At 48.2% G+C, this 12,188-nt stretch overlaps 1 protein-coding gene across 1 annotated transcript; it reads right to left on the reverse strand.

The window, feature by feature from the left end:
• Positions 1-737: 737 nt before the first annotated feature.
• Positions 738-10,728, reverse strand: LOC103473060 (T-cell differentiation antigen CD6-like). The gene is made up of 8 exons (XM_008422991.2): positions 10,604-10,728; positions 8,972-9,162; positions 7,679-7,738; positions 2,038-2,319; positions 1,474-1,788; positions 1,188-1,220; positions 993-1,118; positions 738-896 (listed from the first exon to the last, which is right to left on the reverse strand). The coding sequence occupies exons 2-8, from the start codon at positions 9,021-9,023 to the stop codon at positions 835-837; spliced, it is 930 nt and encodes a 309-aa protein (XP_008421213.2). The 5' UTR covers positions 9,024-9,162; positions 10,604-10,728; the 3' UTR covers positions 738-834.
• Between the last annotated feature and the right edge of the window lie 1,460 nt (positions 10,729-12,188).

Raw genomic sequence — 12,188 nt, forward strand, 5'->3', positions numbered from 1 at the left:
CTGCCGGTACCTATCAGCTGCTTCTGGAGTCCCACAGGCCAAAAAGGCCCGATAGGACTCCTTCTTCAGCTTGACAGCATCCCTCACCAAAGGTGGCAGGTTTGCCGCCTTTGGTGAGGGAGTTGTTCGGTGAGGGGTTGCTGCCGCGACAGGCACCAACAACCTTGTGGCCGCAGCTCCGATAGGCCGCCTCGGCAATGGAGGCACGGAACATGGTCCACTCAGACCAGGGTGAACCCCAACGTACAGGCACAGAGATGGGGGTAACAAGTATGTCCACTCTCACCAGGGGCAACTCCAGAGTGGAAGTACGTCCAGCCCCTCTAAAGGACACATGGCTCGAGGTGTTAAGGCACCTCAAGCCATAAGTTGAAGTGAGATCAACTATTTCTAGCTGGAACCTCTCAGCCTCACACACTAGCTCAGAGCCAGCTTCTGTAGCCGAGGAACAGATAGTCAGGATCCCACACTGCACCCAACCCTCTTAATCCTTCCCACAGCCCAGGGGAAGGGGGACAAATGTCTCCTCTTCGGGCTAAGCCTGGACACCAGGCGCTTAGCAAGTTTCCCCCCAGAAAACTTGCTAAGCCTGGTGGTTGAGTGTAAATAAGTAGCCTGGTGGCCCCCCAGACTTATTATACAGGAAATCCTGCATCATCATCATCTTCATTCTCTTTAGGCCCAAATATCAGGGACAGGTTTATACCCCTGATGATAATGCAACATTTTTTACAGCGTTTATTATATACATTCCGTTTATTACTTGTTTTCTAAAATAAATTATCAGGATGTTGGAGTCCGTGCTTCTTCCAGCTTTGGGCCGTCTTCAGGATTCTACACATTCTCAGTCACCTGGTTCTTCACAGCAGCGTCGGCTCTCTTCTTCTCTCGTTCACCTTAGAAAACAATATTAGAACAAACTTTACTGCTGGATTCACTGCAGATATGACAGATTGGCTACAGATTGAGATGTTGACCAGATGAGGACCTACTGTGCCATTTGAAGTAATAGCAGCAGAGAAACATGTTGAGGATGGTAAAGACAAACACTAGAATGGACAGCAATATGATGGCGATATGTTCTGGAGAATACACGGCTGCTGATGGAGGAGCTGGAGCTACAGACAAACATCATATACATTAAAAGACTCCAAGACTCGGCTGAAAATTCATCAACTCCGTCGTACCTGGTGTAGTTGCTCTAACCAACATCTTAGATTCTGCAGGGAAAACAGGAAGATAAAAGTTTCAAGCTGACCTGAACAGCGTAGATTTCAGTTCACATGCTGGTGATAGTGGATACTGGATTGAAGCTACAGCTGCCTGGGGCAGGTTGGCAGGAGCAAGGCACCAATTTGGCACCATCAGTTTTTCTGACCAACACCAGTCTTAGCCAACAATACAAACAAGGGCTGCAGAACGGAAATCAAACCAGCGATCCACTGACTGCAGGGTGAACTCCATCAGACTGACCTGAACACACCACACCAGCGTCCTCTTTGTGTCCGCAGTCGGAGTTTTCCTGGACACCCGGACAGAACCACAGGTTCTGCTCGTTCCCGGTGCAGTTCAGCTCGTCCAGGTGAATCGGTCCGCTCCCTGGAGGGAACAACCCGTTCTGACCCGTCACCCTGAGAGCGGTCCCACAGCCCAGCTGGGCGCAAACCACCTTGGCTTCTCTCAGGTCCCATCTGTCGTCACACACCGTGCCCCACACCATGTCCTTCCACACCTCCACCCGCCCGGCACACTGGCCATCACCTCCCTTCAGCCGAACGGACTGATGACCTGAAGACGACATGAGCAGGACGTTAAAGCAGGAAGTTCACACCTGAAGACCACGACTGACATCACTGGTTCTAGAGATTCTAGATGAGAGACTCTTACCTTCAGTCTCTAGAGTTCCTCAACTGTTACAACATCTATATGGTTTCATTTCAGAAAGTTAAAGGTGCAGCCTCACCACTCAATCTTCCTCATTTTAAAACAGTTTCAAGCATAAATGTATTTTTGTCTTGGGGAATCAGGAAGTCTCACCACAAACCACTTCTGTGGTAACGTTGCATCCTGCCGTAAACGTCTCTAAGCAGTTCTGTAGACGGCGGTCCTGGTACCTACAGTCCTGGAAGCACTTGCTGTCGTCAGGCGCAACGATTTCCTTCATAATATGAACTCCTCCACATTTCAGGTCCTGGCAGATCCACTCAGCCAGAGTGTCTAAATAGTCCGGTGGGAGTGGAACCGCCTCCCCACTCCTGTTTCCAGGCATCCTGAGAGTCCACCTGCATGTGCTGCCCAGGTGATGAACGTAAGGGTCGTCTGAGGACACAGAGGGTCACAGAGCAGAGGATGAGCAGCAGGATGAAAACGGAGAAAATACTCAAACATCAACCACTGAGGAACAAATCTGGACCAGAAACCTGCAGCAACCTGAAGGGTTTTAGAAACAGAGAGCAGAGCGTCATCAGCGTAGCCTGATAAACAGATGATGGTGTTGAATGGTCTCAGCAGAGCTGCAGAACATGTGCGGTTATCCTAACCGGCAGCAAAGCTTGTGGATCAGATACTTAGAGCTGATCAGTTAAAGGTCACGACCTCAGAGACACAGCAGTGGAAACGATGCAGGAAGACGCTGTGATCAGAGGCGACCAACGTGCCAAGAACATCTACAGGACAGAACCTCGGTCAGAGGATTATTCTGCACAATAAAGTTCTCTAAAACCACCAGGAAGAAGGTAAAAGCTGTTAATGTTCATAAAAAGATCAACTAAAAAGGTAATTTCCCCCTAGAGCAGTGGTCCCCAAACCACGGCCCGCGGGCCGGATCTGGCCCACCTCCACATTTTGTTCCGGCCCCCTGAACAATAATGTATTTTCCAGTTTATATGTTGATTTTTCTTCAACCACCAGGGGGCTCTTTAGCAGGAAGTGTGTCCTGTAAACTGGGTGTTTTTTGTTTTGCATGGCGCATTGCTGCCATCTGTTGGACTTTTAGGGAACTGCTTGACTTTTATGTTATTTAATCAGTACGGTTGTTTGCTAGCAGTAGAGCAGATGAACACGTGTTTGTTATGAACGCCGCATTCCAGGTCGAATTCTTCAAAGCAATGCCTGTAAGTAGCAGCTTATACTTCAAAACGAGCCTTTATGAGGAATTCATATGTTAAAGTTACTTTCCCTCAATGGAATATATACTAGTCAGTCCCAGTGACAGTTTCACTAACGGTTTTTGCCCATGTGCTTTCTGGGTAAAAATCAATCGAGAACCTCCCCCCGACTCCGGCCCCCCACCAGAAAAGGGAATAGTTATGTGGCCCTCACAGGAAAAAGTTTGGGGACCACTGCCCTAGAGGCTTAGGCTGGAACCATTGATGGGAAACGTTCACTACCAGTCAAAGGTTTGAGAACACCCTAATGTTTCAGGCTTTTTACTGAAAGCGATGAACTGCCAGGTACTTTGAAGTTAAAACACAGCACAAATAAGCAGCAGGAGTAAAAAAAATTTATGGAATCCATTTATAGACTACAAATTGTTTCTCTTCTACTTATTTACAATTGGTGGGTTTCTGGTTCGAGCCCCGCTCTGTCCGCCTCTGTCATTGTGTCCTTGGGCAAAACCCTTCAGCTGCCTTGCCTGCTGCTGGTTGTCAGAGGACCCAACAGGTGGCGCCGGTGCATGGCAGCCTGAGGGCAGCTGTAGCTACCGTCTAGTAGCTCTCCACCATTACCATGTGAATGACAGAGTGACTGAACGTAGTGAGAAGCGCTTTAGAGTCCTATGAACTTCATGTGACCATAGGACCCCACGTAACCTCTACAGGGTTATGTGGTAACCCCATAGAGGTTACCTCATAACCCCGTAGAGGTTACCTCACAACCCCGTAGAGGTTGCCTCACAACCCCGTAGAGGTTGCCTCACAACCCCGTAGAGGTTACCTCACAACCCCGTAGAGGTTACCTCACAACCCCGTAGAGGTTACCTCACAACCCCGTAGAGGTTACCTCACAACCCCGTAGAGGTTACCTCATAACCCCGTAGAGGTTACCTCACAACCCCGTAGAGGTTACCTCACAACCCCGTAGAGGTTACCTCACAACCCCGTAGAGGTTACCTCACAACCCCGTAGAGGTTACCTCATAACCCCGTAGAGGTTACCTCACAACCTCGTAGAGGTTACCTCATAACCTCGTAGAGGTTACCTCATAACCCTGTAGAGTTTACCACAGCAGGCCTCAACTTCAAGCCAATTACCATTTTAAACTTCTTACTCGTCGAAGAAGCCACAGATGTAACTGGTGGATTCTTTCTACAAGAATCAGATGGTTCTTCTCATATCTGTTGCAAAGTTTCCATGAATGAGTGGTCCCCGTTGCTTTGCGTCCAGTTTCCCATGCAGAGCTCCATGGGGTTCAAGTCTGGAGACGCTGCTGGCCACTCAGGCCTTTCAGCTCAACTTGTTCTTTTTTCCTGAGGTGGTTCTGGCACAGCTTGGCCGTCTGCTTTGGCTCTTTGGTTCACCCGATCTTGCTGACGGGTGAACCCTGACCCTGAGTGCTGCATGGCACTGCTTAGTGTGGTAGCTATTTTGGTTCAGGGTGCCTCTCACTCCGTACAAGCAGAGCAGCCCCTGACCATCACACCTCCCCCTCCATGTTTGGCAGTTGGTGCCACACAGTGTGGAACCATCGTTTTACCTACTGAAGGCATACAAAGTCAACCCTAAGCCCCCGTAAGGTCTACTCAGGGTTTCTGAAGAGGATGCTCCGTTGGATAGGCAGACCTCGGATTCAGGCAGAGCAGAGTGGTTCTGGTTCTGGCCGTGGAACACCGGACTGAACAGTCTTTGAATCTGGCTGTTAGGTCCCTGTAGGACCGTGACAGAGCTTTGTCTGCATTGCTGGCAGTAGGTCACACTCGTCTACGGTGAGAGTTGCTCTCCAACAAATCTTGGATTCATTACATTTATGGACAGAATTTCTAGACCAGCCAAGGTGTGGAGGGGATCCGTTTTGGTGACCTTAGGATCGCGTCTCTGCTTTTTGCAGCTGATGTGCTCCTACTGGCTTCACCCCGTCGTGATCTACAGCTTTCACTGGAGCGGTTCGCAGCTGAGTGAAGCGGCCGGGATGATTTGGACCAGTGCCTCCAAATCCAAGGGTCTAAAGCTGAAAAATGGCAGAGTGCCTTCTCTGGGTCGGGAAAGAGGTCCTGCCCCAGGTGGAGAGTTGAAGTATCTCGGGGAAGAATGGAGCGGTGGATGGGTGCAGTGAAGCGCTATATTGGTCTGTCGTGGAGAAAAGAGCCGAGTCAAGAGAGCTGGTCAGTCTACAGTCCTTAACTCATCTATGGTCACGTCCTTTTTTATCGTGACCGGACAAATAAGATCATAGATACAAGCGCCCAAAAAGAGTTTTCTCCATAGGAGGTCTGGGGTCTCCGTTAGAGAGAGAAGCTCAATCATCCTGGATGGACTCGGATTAGATCCGCTGCTTCTCCACGGCAAGAGGAGCCAGTTGAGGTGGTTCGGGCATCTGGTTGGGATGGACGCCTTCCTGGTGAGGTGCTCAGGTCGCTCTGGGAGGAGGCTCAGAAGAAAACCTGGACAGGCTGGAGGGACGATGTTTCCCTGCTGGGAACGCCTTGGGATTCCTGAAGGAGCCGGACCAGGAGGCTGGGGAAGTCCGAGTCTCCCTACTTAGGCTGCTGACCCCAAGAACCGACCCTATAGAGGTTACCACGGCAGGCCTCAGCAGGTAGACGCATCAAGAGACTTTCACGTCTCTCAGGGAACGGAGAAAGGTGGGGTATGCAGACTGCCTTCTAGTGAACACTTTGAAGGTTTTGAAACAAATCTTCTTCCTGGCCAGAAGGTTAGAAGGAAAAGATTCAGAGCTCTGCTGTCTCTCTTGGAGGTGGACTCCAAAGACAAGGCTTTGGGATTCAGGTCTTTGTAGTGGGGATCAGTCCTTATCTGCAGCTCTGAGCTTTATTGCAAGGAGAAGTTTGTCATCGAGGTTTGCCTTCATCATGTCTTCATCAAGGAATGCTTAGAAAATAGATCTGATCAGGTAGAGAAACAAATGGATTCCAACAACAGACATTTAAAAACGCAGATCTACCCTCAGTGGGGTAAACTCTCACAGGAAGAGGTCTGGCAACCCAAAGCAAGGACTGAACCAAAGGACAAGTGTCTGAGAGGTAACAGCTAGCCTGATGGGTGGCGGACAGGGCAACAGCTTCTAGCACAGCTTAATGGTGGTTGCAGTAATTTCAGCAACCACTGAAATTACTGCGATTACTTCTGATTTGAATAGTTGGAGTTGCAGGTTTGACCAAGGAAGTTGCAACAAGAAAGCCATTGCTAAGATCTTAGAATATGACAAAGAGACTTGCCTGGTCCATGCAACAGCACTATGGGACTATTAAGACTGGGAGAAGGAGCTATGGACCGAAGAATCACAACTTTCAATCTTCGGTTCCTCACACAGGGTGAGATCCGTCTGGAGTTGGACACATTCTGTGGTCTACACCACCCTGGTCTGCCAATGCAGGGGAACTGCCCCCGAAATCCACGCAATACCGCAGAGTCACGTCAACCAACACAACCCTACGGCATCCAGAGCCTTAAGGAACTCTGTGTGAATCTGACCGAGGAGCTTTTTAACCCCCTCAGCACCAGAGACTGGAGACATTGACCCAAAGTCTCCAGGCGCTGCGTCCTCAGTGGAAGACGTGCTGTTGGGCCTGAGGTGGACTTGGACGTATTCTGCCCACCGACCCAAGACGTCCTGGGTGGAGGTCAGCAGCACACCACCCCATTATGATCAGTGTTGGTGCTGTACTGCTCCACCCCCAAGGCGCCATGTTGAAGTCGTTCTCTATGACATCTTCAAACTCCTCCCACCCAGAGTTTTTGCCTCAGCGGCCACCCGAGCCACATGGTCTGCCGGTACCCATCAGCTGCTTCCGGGGTCCCATCGGCCAGAAAGGCCCGACAGGACCCCTTCTCCAGCCTGATAGCATCAACCACCGCCGGTGTTCCACAGGCGGTGGGTTCAAAGGTTATAAAGGTACTAATCAAGACGTTGCTTTTCAGATCAAAGACATGAACATTTCTTGACCTGGTTCACTTTCAAACAGCACCACTTTTGTACAAAGCAATAAACAAGCTGTTTCCTAGAAAATATATCCCAACGTTCCTCAGGGGCAGCAAATAGAAACATCCAGATGTCAGAAGGTGCTGCTGTGAATCCAACAGGGAGAGATGGAGGACAAGCGAAGGAGAACAGACCTGAAGACGGAAAACTGAAGTAAAATTAGCTCCTGCTTTCATTTGACAGAACATTTGGGTTTCCTTGCCAGAGTGCGATTCTGCTTCCTCTCCTGTAGTGATGTGTTTCCCTTCCTGTGATTCTGCGGGTAAAGTGAGGATCTGAGCCTGAAGCTGTTTGTCTCAATAACTGCAGCGTGTTTGACGCCAGCCTGCGTGGGAGCGCTGCAGCTGCTGCATGGCCCAGAGGCACTTCCTCAGCAGGTCACCCCACATCCTGCCACCGCCGCAGCATCACACTGCATGCTGCTGCGCCTGATGCGGGCCGAACCACCGGCACCAGAACAGCAGGACACCAGTTTGGCTCTGTGTCGGGAGGAAAGGCTGCAGATCAACGTCTTACTCACCGTCCAGGTCTTCAGGTGCCGCTTGGACCCCAGCATCTGGAGCGGAAGCATCAAGAGGAGCTGAAATGATGAATGAAGGGAGTTTAGCTTTTCATTTCAGAGCAGCATCGTGAAGCAAAGAGCTGCAGAAACACAGAACATGTACAACAGGATTCTGGACTGAAAACACGCAGACTGGGAGATTCATTCGTTTCCGTCTGCAGCTGATGGAGGGAAACTATCAGAGCTGCCTCACCTCCACCTTCACACATCTTTAGTGTGGATTTTTAATCCAAACACACTTCAAGACAAATACAATCCTGGAAGGAAAAACTGGAAAATTTATCCTGAATAAAAAAATGTACAAAGACTCCTGATCAGTATTTAACTATGGAGATCAGAGAGAACGACTCTAGTTCTTTTAAAATGAGCGTCTGAAGCTTTAACATGGAAATCCTTCACTTCTGGTCGTAGACAGCAGAACCTCAGAGCTTCAGGCTGAATTCCTCGTTTCTGCTGTTCTCAGCCGTTTTACAGAAACTCAGCATTTTAAATGTGAAGAGACGTTTCCACCCTCCTGGTTCCATCCACCCCGTCAGCCGTTTCTGTAGTTCGGCAGCAGCGATTATCTACCGGCAGAGAAACTTTCTCCATGTTGGATCCAGAGTCTGACTGAGCAGCAGAACCGCGCATTCACATGAACGCCTGGCAGTGATGGTGTAACTGCATTTACTGCCTCTGCATCCAGACCAACTACCTACAACATGGAGCCTAGTTTACCTACAGGCCATGCGTGTCAGATAACGTTCAAATATTCATGCTACCACAATATGAATGCATTAAACGAAGCCTCGGCATAATGAAGGAGTTAGCTAATGTCACCGAACTGGATCATTTCTGTTCCCCGAGACAAAAACAGCAAAAACTAATAATTATATCCAAAGCATGCGGAGCAGCTGAATCCTCAGCTAGCAGCTAGCAGCTAGCAGCTAGCACACAGCGCTAACCGGAGGCTCACTGCTGACCAGCGGCCAGGACCCATACAAAATCACCGCCAGGAAAAAAAATGGCCGATTCTCAAAACTGGTTAGCTGGAAGTCGTGACCTGGTTCAGCGTTTCCACAGCAACTGGTGACATCACAGACGAGAACAGGTTACAAAATGAAAAATATAACCCAAAAAGGATAGAAAGACGTTTATGCAGCATTCCTGGACACTAAAAGTACAAAAGAAATATTTATGGGATAAAAAAGTGGATTTTGTGTAACATGTCCCTTGTAGCTCTGCCTTTCAGCCTGTGGATGTAAAGTTTACCTGGAGAGAGCGAGCTCAGCTGGAGGATGAAGAGGAACTGAAGCAGCTTCATCTTGGTGTCACAGAGGAGAGGATCCTCCACATAAACCTCTTCTTCTTCTTCTTCTTCTTCTTCTCAGACTGAACTCTGCATCGCAGCAGGAAGTGAAACATCAGAGGCTCCAACTCTCTTCTTCTGCTTTCAAAAACGGCTGAGCGGGAAAAATAAAACCATTTAAAGCAATAAATGATGTGCCAAGCTGCTGTGCCCTAATATATAGTAAGATGTCTGTCCTGTTGGTGTGCTGACCAAACTGTGCAGGTCAAATGGGACAACTGTGTGTCTGCACCCTTCTGTCAGTAATGGATCAGACAAGGAAGCATTTGATCCCCTGCATTGATTCATCTTTGTATGAATGAGCTCTCCAAGCAGCTGAGCCTGTTAGAACTGGCTGGATGGTTGGAGGTACAAGTCAGTTCATGTCTGCAGATGACTTGGTGGGTTTAGTCCAAGTTCAGCTGGTCTCAGCATACGGTGAACGACATGATGTTCCATTCAATCCATCCTAAAGTCTCATTTGGTCCGTCGCCCTCAAGAGGACAAAAACAGGGCGTCCCCTGATGTCCAGCTGTCTGGGATCCTACTGGACGTCTCAAATCAAGTCAAACATCTTGGTCATGTGTTGGCAGACCGTCCGTCTGATGCTGGGGACATTTACCGTCAGGTCCAAATGTGCTCAGCCAAATGTCCAGTCCGTAGGTCTGGACTGTCCTGCTGGAGTCAACCTGAACCTGTTTGGTCATATTCTACATCACTGTATATATGCGGCACATCAGTGGTGCAACTGTAACGAAGCCAGGCTCCAGAGACTCAAGGTGCTTGGTAACGAAGCGTTAAGGTTCTGTTAAAAGGCCCAGATGGACCAGAGCCGGTCAACTGGTTGTATCAGCTCTTTGATGGCCGTTTGAAGAAGATTATGAATTCACTAATATGTGGTTTAAACCAGAATAATAACAGAATTATCCTGTTAATTATCCCGTTAATTATAGTGCAGCAAGATGCTCATCTGTCCTTGGGAGACTTTGGTACGACTGACTCTGAAAGGTTCTGGGTCTCATCTACTTTCTACTCTTATTTTATTGTTTTTCTTTTTAAAATGATTTGGACTTTGAGTCTGCAATAAAATCTAATAATAATAAAGAAAACCAAAGAGACGAGATTTTAAGTGAATTACAGAAACTGCAGGAACATTTTCAGAACATAAAGGAAAAGAAATCTGTTCAAAACGTTTAACTACTTTCTGGTTTAGTCAATGAAGTTGTTGGTTCACATTTTAACGGCCGGTTGCAGAATGGACTCAAACACATTTTAAAAATCATTTCGAAACCAGTTGGACATGAAAAATAAAATCCTCGCAGCTTAATGAAGGATGACACCTTCACCTTACTGATGGATGAACAATATTCAGTTTAATAATGTAACTGAATTCCCGCCCATGAAGCCCCGGTTCCACCGTGAGAGCTGGATGTACCCAACAGGCTAAAACCCAGAGCTGCTCTCACAGCCGTTTATGTTTGCTACTTAAAAATAACATTTCATTTGAGCAAATCGCAGTTATAGTGACAAAATGGCTGAACGTCCCAACATCTTACCGTGTGCTGCTATAAACCGGGCTGCTAGCAACGCCGAACATTTCAGCTCCAACTTATCCTCCGTCTTTCGGTTGCCGTTAAGCTGCCTCTGTGTCGACAGTTAAACCGGAAGTTTCCCCTTCACAATAAAAGCATCAGACCTAAAAAACCTGAAATGTTATTCCCACCACTGCTAAAACATTTAGAAACATTTGTGAAGAAAATTTCCAAGTAGAACAATTTGACTGTTTTTAAAAGTGTAGCTTTAACTTCATCTGGAGAAAGAAACATCATTGTTCTTTCAAAAGGAAAAATGCAGTTAAAAGTTATGAAGATGGAGGAATTAAAGCAACAGATTTGGAAACAATGAAAGATGCTTCAAGACTAAAATGGCTGCTACCTAAGAAGTAACCATGAGGTCTGGTTTGCTGTCCCATCTCTGGTATTTAGGAAAATTGGAGGCATGGATTTCCTGTTGAGATTTGACTTCTTTCTGAAGGTCTTGAGAATTTGCACACGTTCGTTTTCTTTTTCTTCTGACGAAGTCTGGTTTCTCGCCAGTTGCAGTTATGTCACTGGATATTGTAATGGACATTTTTATCATGTGCTCTTCACCCCTTTTGTGCTTTAGATTGTGTCTGATGATGACATCGTGTCTGGATGATCTCATCATCAGATGGTCAAGCTGCTCTCCTATAGACTTTCATAGACGTCCTTCATCCTGGAGACTATCTAGTGTTGCTTCCCCAACCCAGGACTTATCTGCCCTCTTTAGCATGAAAGAACAACCTGCTATCCTTAAGAGTAGCCAAACGGCCAGACCATCTGAGTCGGGCTCCACAGAAACCCTGATGCATCACAATCAGATTCACACCTCTAGTCCAGAATCAGAAGATTTTTATTGTCATTGTCACAAAGACAATGAAACTGCAGTTTCAGCTACAACCATCCATTACACAACAACATGCGGGGTAATGGGATGGGGGGGGGCTGAGGCCTTGCAGCCCGACAGGCGCCGCCCTGCAGGAGGAAATAGGACAAATGAGAGAAACATCAGGTAACGAGAAGAAAACTCAGCCTGTCTCACCCTGAGATGAAGGAAAAACCTCAGTACATATAAACACAACAAGCCGGGAGTCAGACCAGGAACCCTGACTGAAGCAGGAATATGATGACCGGTTCACCACCAGCTGATCCGTTCAGGCCCACAGCTGATCCAGGGAGGGGGGCAGCTGATCCAGGGAGGGGGGCAGCAGAGCAGAGCCTCCTGTCGCCATAACAACCAGGGGAGGACAGCTGAGCAAACATCGTTCTCCAAGGTCACCGTATCCATTCTGAGTCCGAGATCCGCTGCCCGGCCTCGGTCCTGTTCCAGGATCGGACCCCGTCTGCGGCTCAGCTCCCGTATCGTCTCAGTCTGAGTGTTGATCGCCCTGCAGATCCCATCAACCCGGCAGCCATGATGTGGCCTAAACTGCCGCCGGCATCTTCCCACATTCCCGATAATCCAGGTATCGGCCAACTCCAATAAGCAGAAACCTGCCATCATGAATCCAATCATCTACACATCTTCAACATCGTCAGACACACGGTTTTCCACTTCCAT

The sequence above is a fragment of the Poecilia reticulata genome, chromosome 11 (genome assembly GCF_904066995.2).
Source record: "Poecilia reticulata chromosome 11, P_reticulata-male-v2, whole genome shotgun sequence".
Lineage (NCBI taxonomy): Eukaryota > Metazoa > Chordata > Actinopteri > Cyprinodontiformes > Poeciliidae > Poecilia > Poecilia reticulata.

Bases quoted from the DNA above. Each gene is read 5' to 3' on its own strand.
- LOC103473060 (XM_008422991.2), bottom strand. From the start codon at position 9,023: ATGAAGCTGCTTCAGTTCCTCTTCATCCTCCAGCTGAGCTCGCTCTCT. The intron at 2,320-7,678 runs GTGAGTAAGACG...CTGTGTCCTCAG, and splicing joins GGCACCTGAAGACCTGGACG to ACGACCCTTACGTTCATCAC. The intron at 897-992 runs GTAGGTCCTCAT...TTGTTTTCTAAG, and splicing joins CTATTACTTCAAATGGCACA to GTGAACGAGAGAAGAAGAGA.